This window comes from Dendronephthya gigantea, unplaced genomic scaffold (genome assembly GCF_004324835.1).
Source record: "Dendronephthya gigantea isolate DGI-Jeju-01 unplaced genomic scaffold, DenGig_1.0 000009F, whole genome shotgun sequence".
NCBI classification, from domain to species: domain Eukaryota; kingdom Metazoa; phylum Cnidaria; class Anthozoa; order Malacalcyonacea; family Nephtheidae; genus Dendronephthya; species Dendronephthya gigantea.
This window is the reverse complement of record NW_021163019.1, coordinates 2,034,750-2,061,394: the sequence shown is the minus strand read 5'-3', so window position 1 is coordinate 2,061,394 and position 26,645 is coordinate 2,034,750. Positions and strand designations below refer to the sequence as shown.

Here is a 26,645-nt window from a genome sequence, read left to right as displayed (position 1 = left end):
AGAGCAAGAAAAATATTGTATTAGCAGCATTATTTACACCAGTTGTCAGAGAGCATGTTTTGACAAAATCCCCCTCTAAGAATGGTATAGGATGAATGTGAGTTTGGTTTCCTAGCACATTACATATTTGACTCACCTGTACAAAAGCTGTATTTTCTGCTTTGAAACAGTGTGACCGTATATGAATATTTTATAAGCAAACTCCCTACTCTTGAATCTGGCATAAAAATTACCATATCTTGTCACATTCCTTTGCAATGTCATTTTGCAGCAATTCTGCACTGTGCATGCCCTGAAGGGTAAATTAAATATTTAATATGTTATAATTCGTTATATTCATAATTTTCCACCACAATTGATCAGTAATCATAATTGAACCCTAAATTTTACATAGACCAGGCCGAAATTGGAAAATTTTGCTTTCAACACAGGGACTGCGGAGGAGCAGGGTGGCTCGCTGGGCTTTAGCCCCACCAATAATTTTTCCGTAATTAGTCTTTAATTTCGAATATTTTTTAGTTCGCTCAAATTTACAAGCAATACAAGCGCCAAAATGCTGGAAACTTTACATAGGACAAGCATTTGACCATTAAAACAGCGTGGTTATCCATTTCAAAATATTTGACATCATAACCAAAGTATGGTTATATTGTTTAATGTTTGTATATGAGCGCCAAACATGCTGGAAACTTTACGTTGGACAAGCATTTGACCATTAAAACAGCGTGGTTATCCATTTCAAAAAATTTGACATCATAACCAAAGCATGGTTATATTGTTTAATGTTTGTATATGAGCGCCAAACATGCTGGAAACTTTACATAGGGCAAGCATTTGACCATTAAAACATCGTGGTTATCGATGTCAAAATATTTGACATCATAACCAAAACATGGTTATAGTGTTTAATGTTTGTATATGAGCGCCAAACATGCTGGAAACTTTACATTGGACAAGCATTTGACCATTAAAACAGCGTGGTTATCGATGTCAAAATATTTGACATCATAACCAAAGCAAGGTTATACTGTTTATTGTTTGTTATGAGCGCTAAACATGCTGGAAACTTTACATACTATCTATTATTTTCTATTAATCCTTAAATTGAGAGGCATTTACGAAAAACGCTCCGCGGTCCCTGCAACAAAAATGAACAAAAAACAAAATGCAGTTCTTGCAATTTGCAAAATTTTGAAATCTCAATCAGTCAATCCCCTGTTCAATACATTTTGTTTGTTTTACATAAAGTACTTCAGTGTTTCGCAAATTTGCACGTTTTTTTTACAAAAGATTTCAATAGTTTCCAAACAGATTATCGTATTATAAAAATATCAAAATATGGTTTGGGAAGAGGTGGAAACTGCTAGAGAAGAAAACAGATACGAGTTGGTCTTACATGGAAGCGAAATTTCTGAAAGAATTTCTGCTAAAGGCTTGGACGAATCCATATTTGCATTGACCAATCTTAACTTTCTGCAAATATCTCAAACCGTGTTGAAGGTTCTTCCATCATCTCTTGGGGAGCTAACGAACCTTCGAACTTTGGATTTGCATCAAAATAAATTGTCCAAACTACCTTCTTCCATAGGGAAACTCTCTGATTTGAAGTTTTTTGATGTTTCTGGGAATGCATTGGATGAACTACCTGTTGAATTGGGAGATCTATCCAACATACATACCCTAAACCTAAGCTGTAATGAGTTGAAATGTTTACCATCTTTTGAGAAGCTTCTACATCTTTCCAAATTTGATTGCTCACATAATGATTTGTCATGTCTACCGGAGGGCATTCATCAATTGGAGAGCCTATATGAACTCCGTGCTTCAAACAATAATATCAAAACCATCTCCACAGAGACCTGCCATAATGTCGCTCTGAAAGTGCTAGATCTTTCTCACAATGAACTCACAACTGTTCCAGCAGAGCTTGCTGATTGCCACAAGTTGAAGGAACTGATGCTTTCTGAAAATCCTATCGCAGATAACCGATTGAAGAAGCTTATTGCCCAGTGTTCCACAAAATCTGTGTTGGATTACGTACGAAATATGAGCAGCAAGGGAAAAGGCAAGGTCAAGAAGAGCAAGAAACACAGTTCTAAGAGTGACGGGGATAAAAATGCGGAGGAGTCTCAAGTTGTCATCAAAGTTGAAAGGAGTGACGACTACAGGGTTGTTGTGAAGCCGAGTGTAATCAATGTCCGCCCATATGTAGTGTGTGTCATTGCAAAACAGATTGATCTTGGTCAGCCTGATATGTTTAAGAAGTTTATTAACATGCAGGTATTAGTTTGTTTTTGAACAACTTTTTATTAACTTAACCTAATACACTAGTCACTAGTACATACATGCCTATATAAACCTTGGACATGATAATAAGGGCACAGAATACCTATCAGAAGTAGAACTCCTGTACTTTTTTCGTAAGTGTGATTCGTCATGATTCGGCACTTAGCAAGTGCATTAAATTGAGGCAGTCACCCCCTGCGAATGTCTAAAATGAACCCATTTTTAATATTGGCAGGGGGGTGATTGCCTCAATATAATGCACTTGCTAAGTGACGAATCATGACGAATCACACTTTTGAAAAAATAGTATAGAGTTATTCTTTTGATAGGTATTCTGTGATAAGGGGGTGTGGATTCATGTTCTCATAATATTTATGGCAGAAGATATGCTAATATTAATAAACTCCTCCCAAATATTTAACAATTATTTGCAGAAGGCCAGGTAAATATTGCTGAATAAAAACCGAGACAAAGCCTGTCAAAAGAAAACAATTAAAAGCCGTTAAATTAATTGTACATGATGTTTGGGGGTGATGATTTATTTATTTACTTATGCGTACCCTGGTTGTTGGGAATATTGCTAACCCACACTGTTTTTTTTCATTCATTCACTGCCCTCCTTATCACTTTAGTGCTAGAGTATAAAATCTTTTGTCAAGAGATACATTTGGTTGTGGTCATGTTACAAATTGATGAAACATTCTTGTTGCATTTAATTTCAGACAAAGTTGCATGAAACAGCTTGTGATCATAGAGCTGTTGCAACTATTGCCACACATTGTACGAACTCGTTGTCATTTCCACTTGTCTATGAAGCTCTGCCTCTGGATGAGATCAGTCTTGTTCCTTTGGGAAAGAGCAAGTCTTTTACCGCAACCGAATTGGTAAATGATTTGAAGGCAACTGCAATCAAAGAGAAGCAGAGGACAAAACGTCAATCAAAGTCAGGATTATTAAAGTAAGAAGTAAACTTAAAGTAAGCTAGTAACCTCACACTTGGCAGAAAGCTCTATCATTTGTTTATTTCCATAGGATAGTAATTTCTGAGGATTGCATATACTGGTCATTGAAGTACTCAGGTTTTCTCGTTCCAATTGCATAATAATGTGTGCTTTTTTAGATATTTATCTCTTGTTGAAAATGCTGAAATTCTTGCCTGCATTAAAACCAATGATGGTGATGTCATTTCGCTTCCTCCTATCACCAACAGTGAAGCAAGCAAGGTTATAAAGATTTTTTAATAAATATACAGTTTTCTACAACATTTTGTCAGATTGACATACAAATGCTAAATTTGTGAATCACTTACAGGTCTCATCAAATTGCACTGATATCCTGATTGAAGTGACATCACCTTGTGATATAAACGTTTGTAAAAATATCATGGATGAACTAATAAAGAGAATGTTTGAGACAGGAATGTATTCAAACATGGAACATTTGAAAGGAAGTGGGGCTGTAGGTGACCCAGGTAATTAATTGACAAGATATGGTTTTCAAATTGTTGAATGCATGAATGGTGGTTAGTATATAAGTTAAGAATGACTAAGCAAAAATTACAGTATTTCTTATTCTTACTAAAGTTCTTGTGCATATTTTTTAAGGTAAGAAGGAACTGATTTTGATACAAGTTCGTGGAACTGATCATGAAGGAAATATCAAAGTTGTCTATCCATCAAAAAATGATTTATCCTTTCAAGGAATTCATGTCCAATTTATTTAAATTGACTTTGTAGAATTATGAAAAGGCTATTGAACAGACATTTTCTATGTCATATTGAAAGTATATATATATATATATATATATATATATATATATATATATATATATATATATATATATATATATATATATATATATATATATATATATATATATATATATATATTATATATATATATACGAAATTGTAAGAGAATCTGAACGGAATGTTTTTCATTAAAAAACACCATACGCGTTTGAAAGAGCATTCTATTAGGCTCTCTTCTAGTGCTGTAGGCCAACATTTTTCTGCATGTGAACATGCACAATTTTTAGCTACTCTACAAACAAGAAAACGTTAAAACGTCATCAAAAAATTCCTTATCCACTTGAAAAAAAAATCTGGTGACGGAGCTGGCCGCAGGGATGGGCGGCCCCGCCCAACCGGGGTGGAACATTTTGGGATGGAACACGCAATTTGGGGGTATACTGGGATATTGGATATGCCAAATTGCGGGAAAATTCGAAATCCACGCGGGATTGCTCTTATGGCAGTGTTATTTTGGAGGATTTTTAACTCGAACTTCACAGGTCGAACTTTATCGCAGTTAAATGTATTTTATGAAAAGAAAATTTATATTCTGATTCGGAATAGGGGTATGTATTATATATTACTTTATTTTGAGCGTATCGCTGCGCCCGTATTCCTTCATTTTGCTCGTTTAAATCGTATTCAAACTTTCCAGAGCTTGCCAGCTTCGCCATGTTGTAGTCGTGCGATCTCGACCGATTCTTTCAGCAGTTTCTCAAGCTTTTATGCTAAGAACTTTAGAATGGCCTTCGCGTTCGCTTATTGTAAGTCAGATTCATACTTTTTGCGTACTTAGATTAAAAAAAAATTGACGAGAAATTTGATGCAACGACCGTCGGACACAAGTGAAAATGGCTCGGTGAGTAAGTAATGCCTTCTTAATGGCAAGGCTTACCCCCTTACCATTTTGGTCAATTTTGACGATTTTTTAACTGTTCAAAAACTGTCTTAAAATGCTAAAAATTGCTTCCTAAGACTAATACCTTTCATTTTAGAGCATTTTAAGACAGTTTTTGAACCGTTCAAAAAGTCGTCAAAATTGATCAAAATGGTAAGGGGTAAGCCTTACCATTTTGGTCAATTTTGAAGACTTTTTCAATGTTCCAAAAACCAACCAAATATACTCTAAAATGAAAGATATTAGTCTTAGAAAGCCATTTTTAGCATTTTAAGACAGTTTTTAAGACAGCTTAAAAATCGTCAAAATTGACCAAAATGGTAAGGGCTTACCCCCTTACCATTTTGGTCAATTTTGACGATTTTTCAACTGTTCAGAAACTGTCTTAAAATGCTAAAAATGGCTTCCTAAGACTAATATCTTTCATTTTAGAGCATTTTAAAACAGTTTATGAACAGTTCAAAATGTCGTCAAAATTGACCGAAATGGTAAGTCATTCCCCTTACCATTTTGGTCAATTTTGACGACTTTTTGAACTGTTCAAAAACTGTCTTAAAATACGAAAAATGGCTTCCTAAGACTAATATCTTTCATTTTAGATCATATTTGGTTGGTTTTTGGAACATTGAAAAAGTCGTCAAAAATGATACCAAATAGTACAGGATTGTTTGACATCAGAAATACAAAAAATTCGGCACACAGCGACAATTCACCTTTTAAAACGAAACCAAAAAACTAGAAGCAAAAAACAAATTGTGCTTCAAAACAAAACTAGAATGCACTGCTTTTAAACTGTTGAAATATAGGAAAGGACAACTTTTTTCTAGGCGTTTAGCGATTCGTCTATAGTAACATCGCTCACGATGATGTTCGGAGTTGATCGGCATGTTGTCGTACATTATCATACCACGTGATCTGCTATGATCACATGGTAATTTTCGTCTATAAAACTAATCTCAACGTTAAAAAAAAATTTCTTCGAATAGGTGGCGATCGAAGGTGGACAGCAAGATCAAAGCTCAGCAAGATTGAAGATTGTTCGAGGAAGAAGGAGTTCGCCGTTGACTAAAAGGTGGGTTCCGGCGATTATATGCGTAATCTGCGGTTGCTTTGTCCGACCCCAGTAGGGGGACCGTTTGCCTAGAGCGTTTTGGTCCCCCGCACGCTGCTAGTTCCCACTTGTAGGCCTTTACACTAATCTACGGGAAGGCCGTAGGCCTTCCTTAAGGAGTACAGTGTAGCTGAGCCGAACCCTTTTTTTTAGTTGTATATAGGTTTATCTGAAGAGCTAGTTGTCAAGATGAAGGTGAAGACTCGCCCGGCCAAATTCAAAATGGCGATGCCAAAGAAAACCATCCACGTGGACCGTTCGCTGACCTTTCTGAGCAAGATTATTGTGCTGTCTGGTCAAAGTTAAGTATTATTTTTTGATGTTTGTGTGCCTTCTGCTAATTGTCGGCCAGAAATAACAAAAAGCCATACACAATATGAAATATTCTGCGTACAAGGTTATCTAAAGTTTCGAGCTTAATAATTCTGCCTGCAATGATGATAATTTTTTACTGAAAATTTATGTCATGAGCAACTTCCGCACCCATAGACTGAAGCAGAACTGAACAATTTGTCATTAACGTTTATCTCAACAGCCAGTTATCAAGACGAACGTCAAGAGAACAGTTGAAATAGAAAATAGAAATCAGTTCAAGACTCGCCTGGCCGCCGAATTCAAAATGGCGATCCCATCCACGTGGACCGTTCGCGGATCTTTCTGAGCAAGATTGTTGTGCTGTCTAGTCAAAGTTAAGTATTTTACTTTACTGTTTATGTGCTTTCAGCTAAAACTAGACAATAATTAAGATAGTTGAAAATGCAATTTTATATTCAAGATTTTCCTTGGTCAAGAGTGCAACATGAGCTCTGGATATGAACTTAACTGTCAGATGAACATTGGAAGTGACAAGATTTCTGCACAGAGGTAATTTGATTGTTCCTTCAAAATTTATATTAGCCTTGCAGCTGAAATTCTTGTAGTGACTTTGTAATACATATCAACTGCCCGGATATATATTTTGTTATTTATTATAAGGGGGAATTTGCTGCAACTAGGATCTTTTTCATGAAAATCGTCAGGCAGTCACAATTTTGTTAAGATTACTAAGTGAACTTTGCTTCTATACTCCTTATGTGTCACCAATGATAAATTCTTGTGCCGGTCTTTGAATAAATATAGCAACCATAGTTATATATAGAGGGATGAAGTAACCATAGAATACTTGACGAAAAACTAGACCATAATTAAGATAGTTGAAAATGAAATTTTGTATTAATAATGTCTTCTTTATATATTCAAGCCTTTCCTTGGTCAAGAGTGCAACCAGCCACGTGAGCTGCAGTTGATATGAACTTTACTGGCAGACGAACATTGGAAATGACAAGATTTCTGCGCAGAGGTAATTTGATTGTTCCTTCAAAATTTATATTAGCCTTGCAGCTGAAATTCTTGTAGTGACTTTGTAATACATATCAACTGCCCGGATATATATTTTGTGATTTATTATAAGGGGGAATTTGCTGCAACTAGGATCTTTCTTATGAAAATCGTCAGCCAGTCACAAATTTTGTTAAGATACTAAGTGAACTTTGCTTCTATACTCGCTATGTGTCACCAGTAATAAATTCCTGTGCTGGTCTTTAAATAAATATAGCAACCATAGTTATATATAGAGGGATGAAGTAACCATAGAATGGCTGACCAAAAACTAGTCAATAATTAAGATAGTTGAAAATGGAATTTTAAATTAATCATGTCTTCTTATATTCAAGATTTTCCCTGGTCAAGAGTGCAACATGAGCTGCTATGGATATTAACTTTACTGCCAGATGAACATTGGAAGTGAAAAAGATTTCTGCGCATAGGTAATTTGATTGTTCCTTCAAAATTTATATTAGCCTTGCAGCTGAAATTCTTGTAGTGACTTTGTAATACATATCAACTGCCCGGATATATATTTTGTTATTTATTATAAGGGGGAATTTGCTGCAACTAGGATCTTTTTCATGAAAATCGTCAGGCAGTCACAATTTTGTTAAGATTACTAAGTGAACTTTGCTTCTATACTCCTTATGTGTCACCAATGATAAATTCTTGTGCCGGTCTTTGAATAAATATAGCAACCATAGTTATATATAGAGGGATGAAGTAACCATAGAATACTTGACGAAAAACTAGACCATAATTAAGATAGTTGAAAATGAAATTTTGTATTAATAATGTCTTCTTTATATATTCAAGCCTTTCCTTGGTCAAGAGTGCAACCAGCCACATAAGCTGCTGTGGATATGAACTTTACTGTCAGAGGAAAATTGGAAGTGAACAAGATTTCTGCAGAGAGGTAATTCGATTGTTCCTTCAAAATTTATATTAGCCTTGCAGCTGAAATTCTTGTAGTGACCTTGTAATACATATCAACTGCCCAGATATATATTTTGTCAAGATTGCTAAGTGAACTTTATTTCTATGCTCCCTATTTGTCACCAATGATAAATTCCTGTGGTGGGCTTTGAATAAATATAGCAACCATATATATAGAGGGATGAAGTAACCATAGAATACCTGACCAAAAACTAGACAATAATTAAGATAGTTCAAAATGGAATTTTATATTAATCATGTGTTCTTCTAAAAGGATTGATGAAATGCTTTTTCTCTTTAGAATGAATGAAGTTGAAGAAAGTTGAAAGGCACCCCAGAAGAACCTGAATTATTTTAGCCCTATCCTAGATTCATTAATTAATATATTTTAGTGTGTGATAACATGTGTGAAATGTGATCAATTATGTGACAATTTTCAAAACTTGGATTTATAAAGAGAAATTTTTCTTTGTAAAGTTTAAGAAGTAAACCTTTTTGTCTGGTGGTGTTGGTGTTTTGATTTTGCATGTTATTCCCTGTGCTTTCACAATTGAAAATATTTTGGCAGTTGCTTTTGGCTTTTTCTCATACTTCTTTTCTCTTTAATTTCTTCTGAGTATTAGTATTTTTTCTAAATATATTTTCTCTTATTATTTTTTTGCTGAAATTCTTTTTTTCTTTGGTGTTGAAGAAAGTTGAAAGGCACCCAGATTCATTAATTAATATTTTTAGTGTGAAATGTGATGAATTATGTGACAATTTTCAAAACTTGGATTTATAAATCTTTTTTCTTTGTAAAGTTTAAGAAATAAACCTTTTTTGTATGATGGTGTTAGTGTTTTTATTTTGCAAGTTCTTCTGTGTGACTTAACAATTCTAAATTAAACCTCTTAGTATTTTTTTAGTATTTTTTCTAAGTTAAACCTGTTAGTATTTTCTTCTATTTCTCTAGTTTTTTTTTCTCTAGTTTTTTCTTCTATTTCTCTATTTTTTCTTTTATTTCTCTAGTTTTTTTTCTATTTTCTCTTGTCTTTTATTCTCTGGTTTTTTTTCTCTAGTTTTTTCTCAGTTTTTCTAGTTAGTTTTTTTTTCTCTGGTTTTTTCTTCTATTTCTCGAGTTTTTTTTCTATTTAGTTTTTTTCTCTAGTTTTTTCTTAATGTTTTTCTCTTGTTTTTTTTTCTCTTTTAGTTTTTAGTTTTTTTCTCTGGTTTTTTCTTCTATTTCTCTATTTTTTTTTCTACTTAGTTTTTTTCTCTAGTTTTTCTACTTAGTTTTTTTCTCTGGTTTTTTCTTCTATTTCTCTAGTTTTTTTTTTCTACTTAGTTTTTTCTCTAGTTTTTTCTTAATGTTTTTCTCTTGTTTTTTCTCTAGTTTCTCTACTTAGTTTTTTTCTCTAGTTTTTTTTCTCTAGTTTTTTTTTTTTTTTTTTTTTTTCTCTTAGTTTTTTTTTATTTCTTTTTTCTTTTTTTTTTTTTTTCTATTTCTCTATTTTTTCTTCTATTTCTCTAGTTTTTTTCTCTTGTCTTTTATTCTCTAGTTTTTCTAGTTAGTTTTCTTTTAGTTAGTTTTTTTCTCTGGTTTTTTCTTCTATTTCTCTAGTTTTTTTTTCTATTTTCCTACTTAGTTTTTTCTCTAGTTTTTTCTTAATGTTTTTCTCTTGTTTTTTCTCTAGTTTCTCTACTTAGTTTTTTCTCTAATTTTTCCTTCTCTAGTTTTTTCTTCTATTTCTCTAGTTTTTTTCTCTTGTCTTTTATTCTCTAGTTTTTCTCTAGTTTTTCTAGTTAGTTTTCTTTTAGTTAGTTTTTTTCTCTCTTTTTTTTCTATTTCTCTAGTTTTTTTTCTACTTAGTTTTTTTCTCTAGTTTCTTCTTAATGTTTTGCTCTAAGTATTTTCTAAATGTTTTTTGAAAAGTTTAAGAAGAAACTTGATTTTTGTCTTGTGGTCTCTAGTTTTTTATTTTCTATTTTTTTCTTCTAAGAATTCTCTTTTATTCTTCGAAAAGTATTATGTCTTGGGCTACCTGTGTCAAGTCAGACACAGGTAGCCCAAGATAGACACAGGTAGCCCAAGACAAAATACATCTTCGTAAAAAAAAATCTAAGAGAATTTCAAAAGAGTGAAAAAAATTAAATTTTTTCACTCTCGAGAAAATCACCCTGTCAAATTTTCGTGAAAAAAATTAAGGTAAGTAAACATGAGTTTTTTAAAAGCGGGAAATTGTTCATTTTTTTCCCGGCCGACTTTCTTCATTTTCAGGCTTTTTAGAAGACACGTGTTTTTATAATACTGTTTTTTCTTGAGCTTTTCTTTCAATTTTCAGGTACTTTTGAAGGCGATAATTTTTTTTTGGTTTTTAAATTTCAAATTTTTCCAATTTACTGTCTTTTGCAAAGGCCGAAAAGTCTTTTAACTGTTTTATTCATTCCAAATCACACCGAAATTTTTTAGGCTAATTTTGTTGCATTGCCAGGAGTTGAAACACTAGTCCTCGGATTGAGAGACGAACGTCTTAACCATTAAACCACCGCATCATTTGTCGAAAGCTATTGTTCTTTATTTGACCTAATCCTTTTCGATGAAGTTTAAATTAAAGAATAATTTCTGTGGGAAAAATCGAACTTTTCCCATGCAGGATTCGAACCTGGGTTCACAACCTGGTAGCCCGTAGTCTTAACCACTGGGCCACAGCATCATTTATCAATAGTTCTTGTTCTTTATTTACTTAATCCTATTCAAAGAATTTTAAATTAAATAGCAATTTAGGTGGGAAAAATTACACTTACCCTTGCAGGATTCTTAACCACTAGGCCACCGCATAGTGTGTTGATACGTGCCATAAAATAATACATTTCAATACTTGAAGGCAAAATTGACGACTTTTTCAATGTTCAAAAAACCAACCAAATATGATCTAAAATGAAAGATATAAGTCTTAGGAAGCAATTTTTAGCATTTTAAAACAGTTTTTGAACAGGTGAAAAAGTCGTCAAAATTGACCAAAATGGTAAGGGGTAAGCCTTACCATTTTGGTCAACTTTGACGACTTTTTCAATGTTCTAAAAACCAACCAAATATGATCTAAAATGAAAGATATTAGTCTTTGGAAGCCTTTTTTAGCATTTTAAGACAGTTTTTGAACAGTTGAAAAAGTGGTAAAAATTGACCAAAATCGTAAGGGGTATGACTTACCTTTTTGACGACTTTTTCAATGTTCCAAAAACAAACCAAATATGATCTAAAATGAAGGATATAAGTCTTAGGAAGTACTTTTTAGCAATTTAAGACAGTTTTTGAACAGTTCAAAAAGTGGTCAAAATTGACCAAAATGGTAAGGGGTAAGCCTTACCATTTTGGTCAACTTTGACGACTTTTTTATGTTCCAAAAACCAACCAAATATGATCTAAAATGAAAGATATAAGTCTTAGCAAGCAATTTCTTGCATTATAAGACAGTTTTTGAACAGTTGAAAAAGTGGTCAAAATTGACCAAAATCGTAAGGGGTATGACTTACCATTTTTGACGACTTTTTCAATGTTCCAAAAACCAGCCAAATATGATCTAAAATGAAAGATATAAGTCTTAGGAAGCAATTTTTAGCATTTTAAGACAGTTTTTGAACAGTTCAAAAAGTGGTCAAAATTGACCAAAATGGTAAGGGGTAAGGGGTAAGCCTTACCATTTTGGTCAATTTTGACGACTTTTTCAGTGTTCCATAAACCAACCAAATATGATCTAAAATGAAAGATATAAGTCTTAAGAAGCAATTTTTCGCATTATAAGACAGTTTTTGAACATTTGAAAAAGTGGTCAAAATTGACCAAAATCGTAAGGGGTATGACTTACCATTTTTGACGACTTTTTCAATGTTCCCAAAACCAACCAAATATGATCTAAAATGAAAGATATTAGTCTTAGGAAGCAATTTTTAGCATTTTAAGACAGTTGTTGAACAGTTCAAAAAGTGGTCAAAATTGACCAAAATGGTAAGGGGTAAGCCTTACCATTTTGGTCAATTTTGACGACTTTTTCAATGTTCCAAAAACAAACCAAATATGATTTAAAATGAAAGATATAAGTCTTAGGAAGCAATTTTTCGCATTATATGACAGTCTTTGAACAGTTGAAAAAGTGGTCAAAATTGACCAAAATGGTAAGGGGAATGACTTACCATTTTTGACGACTTTTTCAATGTTCCCAAAACCAACCAAATATGATCTAAAATGAAAGATATTAGTCTTAGGAAGCAATTTTTCGTATTTTAAGACGTAAGCCTTACCATTTTGGTCAATTTTGACGACTTTTTCAATTGTTCAAAAGCTGTCTAATCTTAAAATGCTCTAAAATGAAAGGTATTAGTGTTAGGAAGCAAGTTTTAGCATCTTAAGACAGTTTTTGAACAGTTGAAAAAGTCGTCAAAATCGACCAAAATGGTAAGGGGTAAGCCTTACCATTTCGGTCAATTTTGACGACATTTTGAACTGTTCATAAACTGTCTTAAAATGCTCTAAAATGAAAGATATTAGTCTTAGGAAGCCATTTTTAGCATTTTAAGACAGTTTCTGAACAGTTGAAAAAGTCGTCAAAATTGACCAAAATGGTAGGGGGTATATAAGCCTTACCATTTTGGTCAATTTTGACGATTTTTAAGCTGTCTTAAAAACTGTCTTAAAAGATAACCCAGGGTTAGCGATTTGCTAAAGGAATTAAGTGAATGAAGAGCATTTAAAATTTTGTTGATTTCATTTTTCATTGACGAGGAATGCAAAAATTTGTTTGAGATTAGTTTTTGACCAAGGATTAACATGGTGATAAGTAACAAAACAAGTACTCTTCTGTGGAAAAGTATTACATTGTAATTAATGCTGTAAATTTTGAAAACATTTCAGATATATTTACAGGATTTCATACGTACATGATAACATTGACATAGTGATGATCAAACTGAAATTTCTCTATCACAATTTAAAACAGTAAGCATGATTGACAGTGTAATTAGGGCCATAGCTGGACAAATTAATTGGGAGGGGGGTTGCAAATTCATATGTTCAATAATCATGTTTAATATTTATTGGAATTAAGAACAATAGCATAGAAAAAATATTAGTCAGATATGAGACAAATATATGAATATTCATTCACACCCCTAATTAAGCTTCCAGCTAGGACCTCAGGTGTACAAGGTAATCAAACAACTTATCTTAAAGCTTATATCCAAGTACTGAGAAAGTTCTTATGAATAGTGCAGGCCAGAGACATGTCTAAAATTCTTGTGAAGTGTACCCAGCTGATCATAACCATAAGAAACATTGATTCAAAGACAATACAAAGTGATTTTGACCCAACATATTTCTTTTCTTCCTATCATGGACCTATCACTTTCAAATAGATTTGTATATCACCTGCATGTCCTCATTCTGTTTTAAATACTTAAAATTATGAATGAATTATTCTAATTGCTGAAGCATTTGTAGTTGTTTCAGAACTTTACTCTGGCTTGTCTCACGAATCTCTCCAGCCAAAAACATTTCATCAACAACAGCGTAAACCTTGAAAAATGAACAAAAATAGCACATTTTCAAATGTTATAAGTAAGTGCCCGAAAAAATATGTCAAATGTAATAGGTTGGTTGTTCAATTTGTTACATACACCACTATAGCCTGTGCATTTGATTTCATATTCACAGGTACTATACACCTGGTGCTAAAGAAAGCTAGATAGCACTATTCACAGGATAGTGGTTTTTTCAATTGCTCAAAAATTGCCTGTTGCTCAGTATAACTTGATTAAGTCTTGAGAGCTGCACACTACCCAAAGTTTGAGGGGTGAAACCAACATAAAACCTTGCACTAATTTGAAGATAATAGTATCCTACGGTTCTTACCTATACTTTATTTACATATGCTGCACATAACATATACTTTATTTACATATGTTGCACATAACATACACTATACCTTATAAAAATTGAATACTAAATCCAGCTCACAGACATTATGGAAAAATTCATTCAAAACCTAAAAAAAATGTAATTGTATCGTGAAGATGTATTTGGAGATGTATTACATTTGTCCAAAAAAATGTAATTGTATTGTGAAGATGTAGTTGGAGATGTATTACATTTGTCCAAGGTGACACAATGTAGCATGCCAATGTTTTACATGTGTGTATCCTGTATCTTCAGGGATGCCGGGATTGATGCAGGGGGGGGGAAGCCCAACTGCCCCACCTCTCTTCCGGCACCCTTTTGTACTTTCATTTACTTACTTCCACAAAGTTGTGTATGGCTTCTAGGTAATAGAGGTTGTTATCCTGGACATCAACACAAATACAGAAATATAAGCCAGCATATCTTCTATAAACAATCTTGAAATTCCTGAACTGGAAGAAAAATAAGCTATTAGACAATTGCTGTATTTAACAAAACCAATATGAATATAATGAAAAATATAAGATTTTATAGGAAAAAAGGGTATATTTTTATATACCGCAACAGCCTATAAGAAGGTATATTAAACAAGATCCATTCAAAAAAGTTCATAAATAAACTTTGTTTATTTGCCTAAGTTGTAAATTGTATCAGGTTTCATCACCATACATTTGTTTGTACAAATTGATTTAAAGGTTAGTTACAATTTAATAATCAATGCATTTAGCCATAGTAGACTTCTATTGGTGGTTGTCACATAAGAATTAAATGTGTTAGGGATTAGACAGATTAAAATAATAAATTAGAGAAACCTGGGTCACTGACTGGGCAATGGGTTAAGTGATAATGTTGCAATGCTTCATTCATATCAAGTCTCTGGTACATATTCAACATTTATAACGAAACAACCCCTCTGTTGTTCCGTTTTAAAAATTGTAGTGAAAATATTTTCAAGGTATCCAATCCATGTTTGCAATATGATAGAGAAAGACTCAATAGTCAATATCATATCATATACACGTATCTGAATTGCTATAAATTCATAGAATCGCGTGTTTGTCTAGTAAAACAAAGCGCACCTATCAAGTAAAACAATATCAATAAACACTTACTTCAACAAAATTTGTGTGTTTAGCGTCCCTTACTGTGACCAAAGCGTGGACTTCTTCGATTAATTTCTGTTTTTCATCATCGTCGAAATTCATATACCACTTCGCTAAGCGCGTCTTTCCCGCCCGGTTTTGAATAAGAATGAAACGAATCTATAGCAAAAAAGCACAGAAATATGATGTAGATACAACCTGAAACTTTATTTTACCGTATTTGAAGTAAATATACAGAAATTACGAACAAAATTTAAACAAACCATTTTCCAAAACTTGGTCTTGTAATCTTGCAAAATTCGTCTCGACGCTCGACGACTCTTGACGGACGCTTACGAGTATTTCCGAACGTCGATAGAGGAAATCACACCTGATTAAGGTGTCCGCCCGCAGATTCCAGTGGACTTTTGTATTGAAATAGTTGCAGAAGTCAAAAAATTGTTATAAATGTTTTGGAAAATTGAAATACGTTTATAAAAAAAACTAAGTTTTTGAATGCAATGGTTTTCTTCATAACTTTGGCCGTGAACACAGCGCAAAAATGTCATATGCGAAAAACGCGAGCAAGCCACTTTAAGTCCTAGTCAGTTGCCATGTCAACGGCGTCGTAAACAAATTGCTGTGCAGAAAAAGTTGGAAATTTGCACCGTACTTTGCTGATTTCTTTTGCAGAAAAATGTCAAAGGGAAAGAAAGTAGAATTACAAGTATGTTTAAGTAGTTTCCTATCCTAAAATATGATATACTGTATCGATAATGAATTGGCATTCAAAATAATTGGAGTCGATCTATAAAGTTTATGCATTGTTCATAATTTTGCATATTTTTTACTTTTTTGCACATTTTATTTTTCCCTCGGGGACAAAACTACATCAGGGATCTAACAGCTAACAAAAGATTAGATGTCTTTAGCGATAGCTAGCGATTAAAATTGGTAAAAAAAAATGTAGAGCCAAAAATAAACGTATTTTAATTATCATTTGTACCTTTATTTTCGTGGTACGTTGGTAAAGGTTTTGGGTTATCAAAACCAGATTATAAAATCCATAGCCATAAGCCATACAGTTCTCAAAAAGCTTGTTCTAGAAACCCTCGCTGGAAATATATGTACTAAAAACTTCAACAACTATGTACTTGCAGACTGACTTGCAGTGCAATCTCTGGAAAGCATGTCTGCAAACTTTTGCGTTGTCTATTAAGAATAAAATTCCCGCCATGAAGTTTCAAATAATAATTGCATTAAATATTGATGTTCGGCTTTGCAAATCATATACCTGTCATAATATAACTCATTCTGTGTTTACAGAAACAATATTTACTTTATAACACTTCGTATGATTAATTATAACGCGCTTGTTGCTATGCTGTGTAAAAATAGTGTAATTTCTGCTGTAGCAGCTTGTACTTTATTATAAATGGCGTATTTGAAAAAAAACCCAGAAGCGCAAAAAGACCTTCAGGCATGTAAAACCTGTTTAATATATGTTTACAAACGAAAAATATATAAATTGTTGACTTTGTTGTTGCAGATTATATATCTAATTCTAAAAATGTATGTTCTATACTTGTGCATATATTAATATAACTTGTAACAATTATATAAAAAAATAAAAGAATATACTACTTCATAAGATGAAAAGAAATTTCTTGTGCATATAATCTATGGATTTCCTAAAGAGTAATATTCTGAACAGACCCAAACATAGCGACTATGGTATGTTTGATAAATGTGTGTATCCTAACAATATTACATATATATGCAGTTCATATATGTTGAGAATAGCATTATGGCAATGATATATTGTCAACATTTGATGATAGTCATTAGTCAGTCTCCGTAACTTGGGAAGAAGACTTGAAGCATAAGTCTGATAATTGAAGTTTCATTGAGAAATTATTACAGAATGGCCTAGCTTGCTTTGAAAGTCCTAATAGCTAGCTTGTCAATAGAATCAGTTTCAAATTGTAATAGTCTAGAACTGTAATTCCAGTTTATAAGTCTTAAAGTGTATGTTTCTGTCCCTTTCATACCAAGGCAGAAGTATAAAATTAATGTCCAAAGATGCACACAAATATATTAGTATCCCATATATTAATTGTGATATATAGCAAGCATAATTAAGACACAAAAAACTTGTCTTGCTTGCCTTCATTATGAGAAACATTTGTTGTGACCCTTCTTGTTATTATTTAGTGTGAAGTATTCAGTTGCAAAACTCACACATATTCATTTTTACTGTCCAGGTCAGTGTGAGTAGTCAAGACCAGTGGGAAGAACTTCTTCAAAAAGATGGCCTCATTGGTAGGATTTTAGTTAAATATGTCATATTAATAATATATAACTAACAACTGGGGTATATGCATGAGGTGGTACTAAGATTTTTCTGTTGAAGAAGGAGTAGTGTCAATTGCCTTGTATCCATTCTAATAATATATCCTGCCCATATAGTTGTCGATGCCTATGCTGCATGGTGTGGACCATGTAAAGCTATTGTGAGCACATTGAAACGAATAAAAAATGAACTAGGAGATGATCTGCTACATTTTGCTACAGTAAGTTCGTAATGTGCTGTACGTACTACAGCTCAGGTATATCTCAGACTGCAAGAGATGTACCAGTTGGGAACCATGATAGGAAAACAAAATAAGAGCTAGATGAAGCTAAGGCTTTGCTATTGTTGTGTCTTGTATGGCAGTGCATATATATCCATATAGTTCTAGCTGTTTAACATCATTGGTTATTAACTGGTGATTACTGCACTTTTAGGCAGAAACAGACCAGATTGATTCACTCTCTCTATATAGAGGAAAATCTCAACCTACTTTTCTTTTTTACTCTGTAAGTAAATCGGTAATTTCAATGACTGACTGATTTTGATGTGAATTTATAAAATGATCAACTAGTCTGTAATGCTTTCACTTGTACTTGCTTAATTGGTTATCAGTTAATGCAACATAATTGTGTATCTATATCTAGAATGGAGTTCTTGTTTATGTGATCCGCGGCTGCAATTGTCCCTTCATGATTAAGACCATTACAACCCAACTGGAAAGGGAGCACAAAATTCTGGAAGGGAAGGCAGAGCGTTCAGAGGTATGATTGAAGAAGATTAAGAATAACACCCCAATCATTTGATCATATTTGAATGTAAATTTGTGCGTAATAAGTATTAAATTAAAATAACACTCCAATCTCTCCACATGCATGCCATGATTATGTATATGCCTGCAATTACTGCCTCTCAATGTTTAATCATAAGTAATGGTTCAATATTGATCATGCACAGTACATTTCTGTTCTTTAATTAGTATATTGATGAAGTTGTTGGTGCTAAGCCCAAGGAAGATGAAAAACTTACAAAGGAGGAGGGTGAAGAAGATGAAGAAATAGGTATAATTTCATTAGTTTTTGACAGACCTGAACAAAACCCAACAAGTAAAATCCTACCAAAAGAGCTAGAAAGGGCTCGTACCTGTGATATGTATAGCTGGCTGCATCTCCTTGGTGTAGATGTCACATCTTCATGCACATGTAGTAGAGATATTTGATTTTCTTTTAGCTGCAAAGATGACAGAGTCAATGTTACATTTGAACAGTAAAGTTAGCTTTAGAGATATGGAAGGATATGTTGAGACAGGTAGCAATTATCTAGTGAAGGACAGAATTCCTAGTTTAGTTTTAGATATATATTTAGAGACTTAATAAGCCTATATTACACTAGCTGACACTACAGGAAAGAAAGTAATTTGCTACACTTTCTAGCTGTGTGATACATATGTCAAATTGAAGGTTACCACTAGAACAGACCATCGATCATCTATTTCATTTTTAGAAGTTCGGAAGGAGGTGTCATTGGCTATTATTAAACCAGATGCAGTGAAAGCAGGTCTTGTTGAGGATATTATTGAGAAGGTGATTAAGTTGTAGTAAAATACAAATTTTGTTTGTTTCGTTTAAGTATGTCTTCTAATCATTCTAGTTGGGAATTAATAGATTTGTGTAGTCTGGCTTCTTTGTGGAATCGAGCCAAGCTGCGATGCTTTGCTTTTTGTTGAAGGTGAAATCAGAAGGAATGGAGATATTACGACAGGAAGAGAGAACACTGACGAGAGAGGAGGCAGCCGAGTTTTATAAACAACATGAAGGATCTGAACACTTTGAGAACCTTGTGGAGTTTATGAGCAGGTTAGTACATGCATGGTGTATTCTTATTGTGGATGTATTAACTAGCCTCGTGATGGAAATCTAACCAATGCAATAGCCTAGCAGTGGACTAAACAACTGAGATACACAGTCTAGCTGCTTAAGTTAAGTCAGTAAATTCGTCTTTGGAAGAAATAAGGAGAGATCAGGATATTCTTGTATATCATAACAGAGTGAACAGACACCATACTGCATGGGATACGTACCTCGCCCAGGGCTGATGTCTTCAATCTCTTACTACAATGTTTTTGATAACTTTCCAGTGGTCCATGTATGACATTGATCATCAGTAAGGAGGGAGCAGGCGAGGGAATTATTCCACAATTCAGAGATCTCATTGGTCCAAAAGATGTGAATATTGCAAAAGAAGAGGCCCCAAATAGGTGTGTATATACTCGACATAGAGTTTCCATGTTCACATGTGGAATTTTGCATAGATTAACACCTGGTTTTTCTTCTCAGTATTCGTGCTGTGTACGGAACCAGTTCAGTGATGAATGCAATCCATGCTTGTGATACCTCTGAAAGTGCTGCAAGGTAGACGAAGATGTATTTGAGTTATTATTTAAATAGTTTTGCTGCAATTTTATCAATTTAGGGCAGGTTCCTGCCCTCAAAGCTGCCCAACCCAACCCAACCCATGGTTAACGCAAATCTTTAATTTCCAGGGTTCAATCATTGCAGCCCAGACTTTGACTTGCGCCAGTGTCACACACGTGCAAGTCAAAGTCTAGGCTGCCTACGTTTCAATATGTAGTCAGAAATATTTTTTTTTGTATGAATGAAATTTTTTCCAGGAAGTGTTAAAACGAAAAGTTTAACAGTCATATCGCGAATAGCTTTTATTAGAGTAAGTATTTCAACTAGCTGTTTTTGGTAAATCTTATAGGGAATTGGCGTTCTTCTTCCCCGACTTTGTCTCGCCGACCGTTAAAACTAAAAAAGTCGCAAAGGAAAGCAGTCACCGGACGCTGGCTCTGATACGACCTGATGCATTACGTCATCATAAAGGTTAGTGCATAGTCAGACTGGAAGTACACAGAGTACAGAGAATGACCACTTTATTATATAAAACCCATTACAGTTTAATTAAGTAATTACTCAGCTGAGATAACTTCAACAGATTTATTTACAAGGGATATTGTATACAACAGGAATAACAGCAAGGTCTTTCGTTTGTGACTTTGTACAGTAGCTACCAACAATGAAACTTTGATATCCATTTTCACAGATGAGATTCTGGAGAAGATCAAGGAATCAGGATTCTCCATTGCAATGGCAAAAGAAGTGACTTTAACTCAGGAGGAAGCGGAAGATTTCTATGCTGAACATAGGGGGAAAGACTTCTTTGAACCTCTTGTGCGAAACATGTGCAGGTAAACTCCATATATACCTCTTGTGCAACCCTCGAAACACTCGTGGAAATCCTCCTGCAGGAACGCTCGTTGAAGCTTGACGAAGTATTCGGACCCTAAATATATATAACCAATTGATGTCTATGTTTTTCAGTGGTCCAGTTATGGCGTTGTGTCTCGCGAGAGAGGATGCGGTGGAAGGATGGAGGAATCTGTTAGGACCCAAGGAAGTCGATGTTGCGAAGTCGGAAGCACCAGAAAGGTATGAAAACTCGTACCTCTTCTTCATCTACTTCAATTGATGGAGTGTAGGAAACCCATATATTCTTGTACAACTTTGCTCAACGCCTTTCCTTCCAATTTTTCAGTTTCCGTGCGCAGTTCCACGTGGACGAGAGCGATATGAACCCGCTGCATGGCTCTGAATCACATTCTGCCGCCCGGAGGGAGATTGAGAAGATATTCCCAGTCGAGACGACTGTTGCTGTTATCAAACCTGAGACAGCCGAAGAAAGTGCAGGTGGGAATATGTTTTCAGGATTCAGGAATGGTCTCAGGTAACACTTAACGAACATTTGACCACGTTCGTTTTCTCTCGCAGAACAAATCGTGGACCGTATCAAAGAGGCAGGATTTCGAATCATTTCCCGGAAGGATGTTGGTTTGACGAAGGAACTCGCAGGGCAGTTTTATCACGAACACGAAGGAAAAGACTTTTTCAACGGACTCACTGATTACATGAGCAGGTTTGTATATGCAGACCTCCTCATGCCAAACTGCCCTAAAAGCGCAACTCTTGTGTGGATACTTCAGACACAAAGCATCCACTTTACTAAACCCGCAAATAATCATCGACGGCAAGAAACACATTGCAATATGAAGCTAGTAGGATAACGAGAATCACTGAGCAAAACTGTACTATACATAGTGATGAGTAAGATTCGACCATGGTCGAGTTTGCCGGAAAATGACTAACTCGACCATGGTCGAGTTCGCCAAAAAACGACTAACTCGACCATGGTCGAGTTCGCCGGAAAACGACTAATTCGACCACGGTCGAGTTCGCCGGAAAACGACTAATTCGACCATGGTCGAGTTCGCCGGAAAACGACTAACTCGACCATGGTCGAGTTCGCCGGAAAACGACTAACTCGACCATGGTCGAGTTCGCCGGAAAACGACTAACTCGACCATGGTCGAGTTCGCCGAAAAACGACTAACTCGACCATGGTCGAGTTCGCCGGAAAACGACTAATTCGACCATGGTCGAGTTCGCCGGAAAACGACTAACTCGACCATGGTCGAGTTCGCCGGAAAACGACTAATTCGACCATGGTCGAGTTCGAAAACGACTAACTCGACGTCGAGTTCGCCGGAAAACGACTAATTCGACCATGGTCGAGTTCGCGGGAAAACGACTAATTCGACCATGGTCGAGTTCGCCGGAAAACGACTAATTCGACCATGGTCGAGTTCGCCGGAAAATGACTAATTCGACCATGGTCGAGTTCGCCGGAAAACGACTAACTCGACCATGGTTGAGTTCCCCGGAAAATGACTAATTCGACCATGGTCGAGTTCGCCGGAAAATGACTAATTCGACCATGGTCGAGTTCGCCGGAAAACGACTAACTCGACCATGGTTGAGTTCGCCGGAAAACGACTAATTCGACCATGGTCGAGTTCTGGTGTTACACGGAGTAAAATGCTGAAAATAGGGCGCGTTAATTGCCAAGCACGTTGTGTGGATAGATGCAGTATGAATGAATGAATAAATGATGAATAAATGAATGTATACGTTTAGTGGTCAGAGCACAGTTTTGCTTTTGGAAAGAGAGGATGCGGTCACAGGATGGAGAGCCATGATGGGTCCAACAGATCCCGAGGAGGCAAGAGAGAAAGCGCCAGACTCGTAAGTAAAGAACTTCTATCTAGATCATTCATGTCGCCTTGTTGTTCATGTTTATCGCGAGCATCTGGGATGACAATTGTCAGCAGTTATTTAAATTCTTTACTAATTCCTGGCAAAATAATCGTAGGATTCACCTGTGAACTAGGCTGTCAACGTGCATCAGGCCAGAGTGTTTTCACCAAGTTGTTTGTCTGATATTTTTTCTTTGGTTCTTATTCCTTTCAGTATCCGCGCTGTATTCGGCAAAGACATCTGTAGAAATGCGGTGCACGGTGCGTCGAACTTGGACAAAGCTGGACAAGTCATCGACGAATTGTTTCCCGAGGTGGAGCTCCTGCCAAATGGCAAAACCATAGGTGATGATTGCTTTGTAATTTTGATTCTTGAGAGATACACGTCTATATTGAAAGCCATCAGGGCCGAATATCCTGTTCATCTTTTTTTGTTAATATTTCGTCGTCAAATGTTACAGTGTCTCCTCAAATTCCGACGTCTGAAGGGAATGCATTAAGTGAGAACCAGGAACGCGACCAGAATAACTTGCAAGGTATTGGGATGGGAAAGGACAGTCATCAATCAACTCGATCTCCATAAACTTCAATGCATTCGCTGTTTATTGTTTTATTTCTTATGTGAGGGTTTCCACATCGGTTCGTCCAGCACGGATGTCTCCAGCAACGCTTGCACCTCTCGACCATATTAAACAAATCTGTCGTTGTTTGATGTATTAGATTGTATTCAAAATGTTTGTTCCAAAGTGTGTTAATAAGTTTTCTCGTCGTCCATGGCGCGTTGAAAGCTAGAATGTTGACTATCGCAGTTATCCCATCCCAAGCTGAAATGCATGGGATGGGATATATAGCATTATAATTATTTTGTGGGTGTGATTTTGATGTATCCATCATTCTGTTGTATTTTTCAGACGGTGAAACGCAGGGCACTGAAGAGGGAGCTGCAGATGGCGGTGTCCAAGGAGAGAAGGACGGTGGTGAACGTACAGAGGCTGGAGAACAACAGCTGGATGGTGATGGAAACATGACTAAGGAAGATGATGGTGCACAAGGTGAGGCTGATGGTACGCCCAGAAGTGATGGCACCACAGGTGATGATGCACCAACTGCTGGTACAACAAACACTGAGAGTGTTACTAAAGAGAAGGAGGATAGTACAACTGATGCTATCGTTGATTCAGCTGTTGCTGATGGTGCTGCAGAAACCACTCCAGATGTTACTGGTAGTAGTGAGACTGCTAATCAAGACGGCGATACCAAGCCAGATGATGGTGCCACTACTAAAAACACCAAAGATTCCACCGCGGTTCAAAAGACTGACGAGAGCACGACAATAGATGATAATGCAACGACTGACAGCAAGGTTGGAGAAGAAGCAACAACAGATGGTACCACTCCAACACAGAACGAAGGCAGCGGTGATGGCCAAAACACACATGATGCCACAACAGATGAACAACCAAGTAGCGCATTAAAACCAGGTCAAGATGATCCATCAAAACCAGATCAAGATGATCCAGCTGATCTATCAAAGGTAGATCAAGATAATCCAACAAAAACAGACCAAGATGATCCACCAAAACCCGATCAAGATCCACCTGCTACCACAAAAGATGATCCTGAAGCAGTTCAACAAACTTGAGTGAAATAATGATAGCAAACGTTCGTAAATAAATAAAACCAGGTGTAAATAGTGCAGCGAAATATTTATTCACATTATTAATATATTTTTAAAAGAGAATAGGCTTGAACACTTTTAGCGAGGCGCGGTTGTCACATCGTACTTGTAATACTGCTTTTTATCGCCAAAAAGCGATACTGACTAAGGATTCTCGAGCACGTCATAGAATTTACATGCAATGCTGCATTGTATCAAGCAAAGTAGATGACTTAAAGTCTGTGATCATAAACTTAACATTTCGCATGAGGGTCCTTAAAATCTGCTAGAACTACATTTGTAACACCGACAATCGCTCTTGATTGTTCTCAGAATTTCCTCTGTTGTTTTGGCCGATATTTTCCTGTTAGCGAAGATGCTGCTGATTACTACATGTGCTGAACTTTGTGGAAAATTGTCGGGAAAATGGATGCTATATGTTTTCTGGTTATGCTGGATCGTCAGTTGCATATTATGGTGAATAGAGTCCCTACTCATCTCAACTTTACTTGCTGGAGCTGGAAAGGCACGAGTACATTGATTATAGATACTTCTCAAAGTCTCTTCACCCCGTGATGTTGTATACCACTGCAATGGTCGCTCTGGGCTCCTGGATGCTCGATCATCGCGCCTGTCCACAGGAACACGTCTTTCATGAGGAATCACGGGCCTGTCCACAGGAACACGTCTTTCATGAGTATCTTCTCTGAGCCTGCGCTCAGGCGAACGGCTGCGGTGTGTTGCACGGTCAGACTTAAACTTTACGAATGGACTTTCCATTGGTAATTCCTGAAGGGGTCAGAGAGCAAACCAAAGATGAATATTCAATGCAGATGAAACAAAGGCATTTTAAATTTTTCGTTTCATACACATGTTTTGCATCTACAGCAACACTACATACTGAACTTGAATACTTTGTACCTTAATAAAACATTTGATAGGAGCAAGACCATCTGGTTGAGTCAAAGACGGTTCCAATACTGCACCATCATTAAATATAACCAACCATCTTCCACGACCGTGTCGACGATGACCTCGACTCATTGACTGTGGTATACACTGACCGAGTAATTCAAGGCCCAATCTCTCCGCGGGTGAACTACTGCCTTCTTCACAAATATATTGCACGACAGGAGACGTGGAGTGGGTCCACAAACCGTATAAGTCCCAGCACCGACCTTGATGTTGTTTCATTCGTTGTGCATCTCCACTGAAGATGTACACGGCGTAAGGGTAGCTGTAGCGAGAATGATCTCTTTCGTGCGAGCTTTGCATCTTCTATCGTTTTGTAACCGGTAGAGGAGACCTTGTTGCTGCTATCAAGCGTTTATCCCTTCTTTATACACCTCTATCAAGCGTTACAAGTCTATCAAGCGTTTGTTCACAAACTCTACATTCGAGTACACTGTGTTCTCGCCTCAAATCTTTCTACAAATGCGACAAATTACAAATCGTAAACAGTCTAGCAATAGTTTCTTCCGGCTTTTCTTACGACATGATTTCGGCGGAATTCCAGGAATCATTCTTTCCCGGAATTGCGAATTCTTGGTATTACAAACATTTGCATATGAGTGTTGAATTTCACGTCTACGATACGAAATTCCTGCTTGATATTTTATCAGTTCGATATCTTTTTTATATGAACGAACGCGGTTAAAATTCTATTTTGATCTTCTTTCCCTTTTGCTGAAGATTTTAATGTTAGACGTCATGAGATGCTATGTTTACATTGTAGCCATGGCAATCCACCAGTTAGTCCACTATGTTTTCCTCTCAGGAATGATGGATTATAAAATTAATTACAAGGCAGAAGTCATGACTCATTGCAGAAAATCTACTTGCTCTGAGCCCGGTTGTAAAAAACTTTTTAACTACATTTTGCATAGTTAAATCCCAGTTAACTCAGAAATATACGACTCTGATTGGCCAACTCCGTCCTTAAAAGCAACTACAGTAACTATAGTCTTTTATACAAGTGGCCCCTAAAGGCTGAAGGCAATTTTATGAGTTGAATGAGGCACAAAAGGTTCCAAACCATTATTCCTTTTAACAGCTAATAACTTATAGTTCCAAAAACTTTAATTGA

The 26,645-nt window shown here is 35.7% G+C and overlaps 4 protein-coding genes and 4 long non-coding RNA genes across 12 annotated transcripts; 4 read left to right on the top strand and 4 right to left on the bottom strand.

Annotated features, from left to right (window-relative positions):
* Positions 1–1,261: 1,261 nt before the first annotated feature.
* On the top strand, positions 1,262–4,064 carry LOC114517696 (leucine-rich repeat-containing protein 47-like). The gene is made up of 5 exons (XM_028537494.1): positions 1,262–2,280; positions 3,009–3,244; positions 3,407–3,509; positions 3,598–3,757; positions 3,891–4,064. The coding sequence occupies exons 1-5, from the start codon at positions 1,339–1,341 to the stop codon at positions 4,007–4,009; spliced, it is 1,560 nt and encodes a 519-aa protein (XP_028393295.1). The 5' UTR covers positions 1,262–1,338; the 3' UTR covers positions 4,010–4,064.
* LOC114517699 lies at positions 3,395–11,297 on the bottom strand. The gene is made up of 3 exons (XR_003686413.1): positions 11,174–11,297; positions 3,596–3,678; positions 3,395–3,483 (listed from the first exon to the last, which is right to left on the bottom strand). It is a non-coding gene; the product is annotated as an uncharacterized LOC114517699 (long non-coding RNA).
* LOC114517698 lies at positions 4,206–6,376 on the top strand. Its single transcript, XR_003686412.1, has 4 exons — positions 4,206–4,645; positions 4,876–4,938; positions 5,964–6,049; positions 6,242–6,376. It is a non-coding gene; the product is annotated as an uncharacterized LOC114517698 (long non-coding RNA).
* Positions 6,817–8,309, top strand: LOC114517697. The gene is made up of 3 exons (XR_003686411.1): positions 6,817–6,952; positions 7,801–7,893; positions 8,270–8,309. It is a non-coding gene; the product is annotated as an uncharacterized LOC114517697 (long non-coding RNA).
* A 1,272-nt stretch (positions 11,298–12,569) lies between the features above and the next one.
* On the bottom strand, positions 12,570–20,057 carry LOC114517858. 3 transcript variants are annotated; one of them, XR_003686438.1, is made up of 3 exons: positions 19,831–20,057; positions 18,894–18,980; positions 12,570–12,606 (listed from the first exon to the last, which is right to left on the bottom strand). It is a non-coding gene; the product is annotated as an uncharacterized LOC114517858 (long non-coding RNA). The 3 variants fall into 3 exon arrangements; XR_003686439.1 differs by lacking the exon at positions 12,570–12,606 and adding an exon at positions 12,686–12,728; XR_003686440.1 differs by lacking the exon at positions 12,570–12,606 and adding an exon at positions 12,869–12,895.
* LOC114517856 (AP-2 complex subunit sigma) lies at positions 13,503–15,772 on the bottom strand. The gene is made up of 5 exons (XM_028537688.1): positions 15,685–15,772; positions 15,431–15,580; positions 14,657–14,770; positions 14,347–14,406; positions 13,503–13,937 (listed from the first exon to the last, which is right to left on the bottom strand). Exons 1-5 carry the CDS (start codon positions 15,685–15,687, stop codon positions 13,836–13,838), a joined length of 429 nt encoding a protein of 142 aa, XP_028393489.1. The 5' UTR covers positions 15,688–15,772; the 3' UTR covers positions 13,503–13,835.
* Positions 16,005–24,644, top strand: LOC114517852 (thioredoxin domain-containing protein 3 homolog). 3 transcript variants are annotated; one of them, XM_028537683.1, is made up of 19 exons: positions 16,005–16,127; positions 17,665–17,722; positions 17,870–17,973; positions 18,188–18,259; positions 18,398–18,514; positions 18,730–18,811; positions 19,254–19,333; positions 19,479–19,606; positions 19,888–20,007; positions 20,087–20,161; positions 20,514–20,635; positions 20,856–21,000; positions 21,134–21,241; positions 21,348–21,499; positions 21,581–21,725; positions 22,784–22,891; positions 23,117–23,247; positions 23,364–23,438; positions 23,814–24,644. In XM_028537683.1, exons 1-19 carry the CDS (start codon positions 16,098–16,100, stop codon positions 24,542–24,544), a joined length of 2,583 nt encoding a protein of 860 aa, XP_028393484.1. In that variant the 5' UTR covers positions 16,005–16,097; the 3' UTR covers positions 24,545–24,644. The 3 variants fall into 3 exon arrangements, with proteins under 3 accessions (XP_028393484.1, XP_028393483.1, XP_028393485.1); XM_028537682.1 differs by lacking the exon at positions 16,005–16,127 and adding an exon at positions 16,740–16,880; XM_028537684.1 differs by lacking the exons at positions 16,005–16,127; positions 23,364–23,438 and adding an exon at positions 16,740–16,880.
* Positions 24,645–24,694: 50 nt separating this feature from the next.
* Positions 24,695–26,105, bottom strand: LOC114517854. Its single transcript, XM_028537687.1, has 2 exons — positions 25,481–26,105; positions 24,695–25,348 (listed from the first exon to the last, which is right to left on the bottom strand). Exons 1-2 carry the CDS (start codon positions 25,832–25,834, stop codon positions 24,836–24,838), a joined length of 867 nt encoding a protein of 288 aa, XP_028393488.1. The 5' UTR covers positions 25,835–26,105; the 3' UTR covers positions 24,695–24,835.
* Between the last annotated feature and the right edge of the window lie 540 nt (positions 26,106–26,645).